Source organism: Bidens hawaiensis, unplaced genomic scaffold (genome assembly GCF_021521415.1).
Source record: "Bidens hawaiensis isolate Kalapana, Puna unplaced genomic scaffold, B.hawaiensis_p1.1 tig00045723_1, whole genome shotgun sequence".
NCBI classification, from domain to species: Eukaryota; Viridiplantae; Streptophyta; class Magnoliopsida; order Asterales; family Asteraceae; genus Bidens; species Bidens hawaiensis.
Window position 1 is genome coordinate 20058 of NW_027498148.1, and position 2906 is coordinate 22963.

Genomic DNA, 2906 nt, shown 5'->3' on the forward strand with positions numbered 1-2906 from the left:
CCTTTTCCCTAAATAAGTTTAACTGTATCGTAAAACAGTTTAGAAATTGGCAGCATTAACATATTCAAACAATATACAAACCCCCTTAATTATTCATATTAGGCAACATAGAGAAAAATCAACATTTTAATAAATGTTGTCACCTAAGTTCGTCCTTATCCTCGTAGACTATCCGAAAATTCAAATCATACTGTTCCTATAAAAACGACCGATGACATCTTTTTAATCAAACAAAAGTTTTTAGCAACAAAAAGCAACCAAATATTTTAGTGAGTGAAAATGGATACCATTGGCGATATAGAGGCCGAATACACTTACGCAATGCAACTTGCTACCTCTATAACATTGCCAATGGTGTTGTCTAATGCAATCAAGCTCAAGGTCCTTGAGACCATAGCCGAGGGGGGGCCAGGTGCCAAGCTCTCGGCTCAAGAGATCGCAATCCGTTTGTCGGTCTCAAACGATGACGCCCCTAACAAACTTGACCGGATGCTTCAGTTACTAGCAAGCTATTCGGTTGTCACATGCACCCAAGTGGAGCATGATTCTAAGCCGGTTAGAGCGTATGGACTCGCACCTGTTGCTAATCACTTTATCCCGAATGAGGATGGTGCGTCGTTGAGCCCGATGATGGATTTGTTGCAAGATCAGGTGACCATTAAAAGCTGGTACGTTCAAATTCAGTGGCGGATTTAAGGGTTAGAGACCGGTACCGGAGACCGGTACAAAAAGTTATAATTTTTGTCATTTGTCACGCTTACATTAGAAATTATCAATTTAAAATAATTTTAATTTAATATTTACTTTTTATTCCTATTTATTTTCAAATATTTAAAATTTATAGTTATCTTACATTTTGTAACCTTAAACGAATCCAAGATATTTTATAACAATATTCATATGCAAAACGCTTATAACCTTTCATTCAAATGGTGAATGAGTTATTCAAGATATATATCTTTTGTTAAAAAAACCCATGCAATACGCGGGTCTCAAGATATGCATAAATAACTAAATTAACACACAGACATTTAATTAGTCTTCATATTTATTATAATTTTATAAAGTAATACTTTGGAAAAAGAGTTGTCATTATTTTCAACGTATTAAATTTTGTTTATTATCCTTTTTAAAATTAAATAAAATTGGATTTTAATAATTTAATATTTTTGTAATTGATCGATAATAATCCATCTTAGAATATTATTTTCATCAGTCTCACATTTTACACTACTTTTTCTCAGTGGGCATCGGACTAAAACCGGAATTAGTTATAATTCAAACTAATCAGTTATGAATATCTAAAACATGTACCTCGGCTATAGGCTAGTTTAACCAAACCAAACTTACCCATACTTAAACCTGTTAAAATATACCAAAATACTCGCATTGTGCCACTATTTGTCTAGATGACAAGAAAATTGTGATACATAATTGATAAACACTTCTTTTTGACATTAAAGATATATATGTCCATAAAATGTAGATGCTTTTTCCATGTGGTGGTTAGTTTTGACAAATTCTATAGATTTACACTGTACAATGATAGATTATTAATTTGTAACAAGGCGGTTAACTTATTCAACGTTGTTTTTTTTTTATATATAACAAGGTTTAAACTTAAAGATTCAGTAGTTGACGGAGGCACTCCAGTTGAGAAGGTCACTGGAATGAAAGGATATGAATATATGGCATCCGATCCTCGGTTCACCGAGGTTTTTAACAAGGCCATGAAAGATACTTCAGCAATTTTAATAAAAGAAATTCTCAAAGATTACGACGGCTTCAACAACCTCAAAACTTTGGTTGATGTTGGAGGTGGACTTGGAGGAAACCTGTATATGATTGTATCAAAACATAAAGAGATTAAAGGCATCAATTTTGATCTACCTACTATGATAAGTCGTGCACCACAATTTCCAGGTACGTATGCGCGCATGTGTGTTCTTGATTTCATCATATAAATTAGTGAAAGCAATATTATTGTGTCTTTACGTTTATGTGAATTCAGGTGTAGAACATGTTGCTGGAGATATGTTTGACGGTGTTCCCAAAGGTGATGCCATTTTCCTCAAGGTAATTATATGCTTCCTTTTAAAATTAGTTAGTAATTTACAACTAACTTGTACTATAAAATATTAAAATACAGTGGATAGTGCATGGATGGGGTGATGACGAATGCATAAAGTTATTAAAGAACTGCCATACGGCTTTACCGGATGATGGGAAAGTAATCATAGTAGATAAGATTGTTCCTTTTCTACCAGATACAAGTTCTATCACGAAAGCCGACACTCATCTTGATGCACTCATGTTGACTTTAACATATGGAGGAAAGGAGCGTACCGAGGAAGAGTTTCTGACGTTGGCTATAGAGTCAGGATTCAGCAGCATGAGAAAGAAATGCTTCAAGTGCACCTTTTGGGTTATCGAATTCTATAAGTAGAATTATCTTAAAACTGCAATATTACTAAATAACTGCAAGTTTCCAAGATGGATTAAAGAATGTTTACAATGTTGTATTGTTGTAACATCTCAAATTTTATGCTCATTCAATAAAACTTCCACAGTTTATTTTATAGCTTGTTTAAATCCTTTCTTATGAAACTAGGATAGTGCCCGCGTTACACACGGGTGAGACATATTTAAAACGTTATATATATATATATAAGGAGATAATAAAGAGAGAACTAGAGAATTAATAAAAAAATATTTTTAATCTAACTACAAAAAATATTTTTAAATTTTTTTTCTTTCATCCTTCTTATATGTTGTTATTCTTTACTAAAAAAAATAAAAATAACAATAATAAAAAAACTCGTTGTAGTGCACATATGCAATACATCGACTTTTTTTATTGCATGCGTGCACTAGTATTTATTTTGATATGTGCGATAGTGTTGAAT

At 32.6% G+C, this 2906-nt stretch overlaps 1 protein-coding gene across 1 annotated transcript; it reads left to right on the forward strand.

Annotated features, from left to right (window-relative positions):
• The first annotated feature begins 279 nt into the window (after positions 1–279).
• Positions 280–2452, forward strand: LOC143595922 (caffeic acid 3-O-methyltransferase-like). The gene is made up of 4 exons (XM_077074818.1): positions 280–668; positions 1613–1923; positions 2012–2076; positions 2150–2452. Exons 1-4 carry the CDS (start codon positions 280–282, stop codon positions 2444–2446), a joined length of 1062 nt encoding a protein of 353 aa, XP_076930933.1. The 3' UTR covers positions 2447–2452.
• Positions 2453–2906: the final 454 nt, after the last annotated feature.

What these genes read in the sequence shown, in the direction of transcription:
- LOC143595922 (XM_077074818.1), top strand. Translation starts at nt 280, where the DNA reads ATGGATACCATTGGCGATATAGAGGCCGAATACACTTACGCAATGCAA. An exon ending in CAGGTGACCATTAAAAGCTG is followed by an intron (nt 669 to 1,612) that starts GTACGTTCAAAT and finishes ATATATAACAAG; the next exon opens with GTTTAAACTTAAAGATTCAG. An exon ending in GTGATGCCATTTTCCTCAAG is followed by an intron (nt 2,077 to 2,149) that starts GTAATTATATGC and finishes ATTAAAATACAG; the next exon opens with TGGATAGTGCATGGATGGGG.